General features: G+C 46.1%; 1 protein-coding gene across 1 annotated transcript; it reads right to left on the bottom strand.

The window, feature by feature from the left end:
* Positions 1-337: 337 nt before the first annotated feature.
* On the bottom strand, positions 338-1,687 carry BDW43DRAFT_314765 (tetratricopeptide repeat protein; the record flags this gene model as incomplete). Its single annotated transcript, XM_032047896.1, has 1 exon — positions 338-1,687. The coding sequence occupies one exon, from the start codon at positions 1,685-1,687 to the stop codon at positions 338-340; it is 1,350 nt and encodes a 449-aa protein (XP_031896402.1).
* Positions 1,688-1,717: the final 30 nt, after the last annotated feature.

The raw sequence follows: 1,717 nt of genomic DNA, 5'->3' as shown, positions 1-1,717 counted from the left end.
ACCACCCAATAAGGATATTCGTGCCGGGTGATGCAGGTACTACTTGACCCTCCACCGTGTACTTGAATATTAGGATTGCCAGGTACAGAAGAATTTGGTGAAGTTGTAACTGTTGAATTAGGCGCAATGACTGAGGATGAACTGAGAGGTACTGCGTTTCCTGGGGTATAGCGCTGATGTGCGACAGATGCCGAGGTTCCACCTGACGAATGTTTTTGGAGTTTCCAATTCAGTATGCCCAGAATATAATGCCATGGGCGGTGGAAAAACGAGGTTGTCCAATTTACTCGATGAGTCTCTGTCTCACAACAAAAACATTTCGATGGGTGGTCGCCAATTATTTCCAGAATATGCCGTATGGAATCGGCATCTTCTGGATATATTTCTCTATACAGCGTTTCTCCACAAAACTATGAATGGTCATGACCTGACTAACAGCATGATCGTAATTGAGACATTTACTCACAGTCCATTGAAGATGCAGTCTACCTCGTGATAATTTGGGTACTCGAGGAGTCAGAGGCCACCAATCCCACTCGAAGCCGGTGTAATCCTCAATTGACGCCTTAGCCATGTTCATAAGTGAGGAGTCGTCTGTATCTGAGATTTGAATTGAACATTTTGGAATGGACTCCAACACTTCCCTCAAGGACGCCGGTAGAACTAATAGCCTAAGTTCGAGAACTAGTGTTCGGAACGGTAAACCTCGACGCAAGAAACTGTCAGCATGGGTCAATTTAGGAAACTGTAACTCTTCAAGGCAGTCATCGTCGTCAGTGTCTTCATTGTCGCCTTCATCATTGGATTGCTCCGGATCTTCAAATTCAGTATTAAATGTGGTATCTGTAGTTGGCTGCCCGTATGCATTGCTTGCCCAGGCTTCAAGTGACTGTTTTTCGACCGGCTGAGAAATCAACCCATCTAACGGTTTTGTGCTGTTCTCTTTCTCCTCTTGAATAAGAGACAATATCCGCTCTGCTATGTTGATACGGTTCAATCGAGATTTGAATACCCTAACGATGTCCTTTTCAATAGGACTGTACGCTTCATTGCGCAGTTTCAGGACATAGAACTTGAGGATTCTGCGGTAATTCTCCCGGAAACGTTCCACACCTAATTTCTTGAGGGCTTCTTCATGCAATGGGCGCAATTCTTTCAGTTCTGCCAAGAACAATCCGAAGTGTCGGGCGGCTAAGATCTCTGGCTCGGTCCTTTTCGTCGCAGTCTGCGAGGCGATATCATCGTCATTTGATTCCACGGATATGCAGTCCTCATCTTCAATTGTATCCGAAGTCATTCGATCCAACGGAAGTGTTGGCTTTAATCCAAGCATAATTTCATCTTTCGTCTCCACCAGAGTCGTACCTCCAAAGCTAGACTCTGCCTGTCGAGATGACGATTCCTGGCCTTCAGACATAGAAGCTGCTTTGGCTGGAGAAGTTTGCAATTGAGAGTGGTCGGTTCTACTCACTCGCTTACGCACTTCTGATACATGTATCAGCATCTTCTTCGCCTCATCAACTCGTCCCTGGCACATAATTGCGGATGCCAGATTATCCATGCTGGTCAGAGTGCCAGGATGCTCTGGTCCCAGCACCTGTTTCTGGGCCTCTATTACCTGTATCTGTAGCTCCTCTGCTTCCTTCCATTGTCCTTGATCCTGGTATATTGATGCGAGATTGGTCATGCTGGTCAAAGTAAAGGGATGCTCTAGTCC

This window comes from Aspergillus alliaceus (assembly GCF_009176365.1).
Source record: "Aspergillus alliaceus strain CBS 536.65 unplaced genomic scaffold BDW43scaffold_51, whole genome shotgun sequence".
NCBI classification, from domain to species: Eukaryota; Fungi; Ascomycota; class Eurotiomycetes; order Eurotiales; family Aspergillaceae; genus Aspergillus; species Aspergillus alliaceus.
The sequence above is the reverse complement of the archived record's forward strand: the minus strand, read 5'-3'. Positions and strand labels throughout refer to the sequence as shown.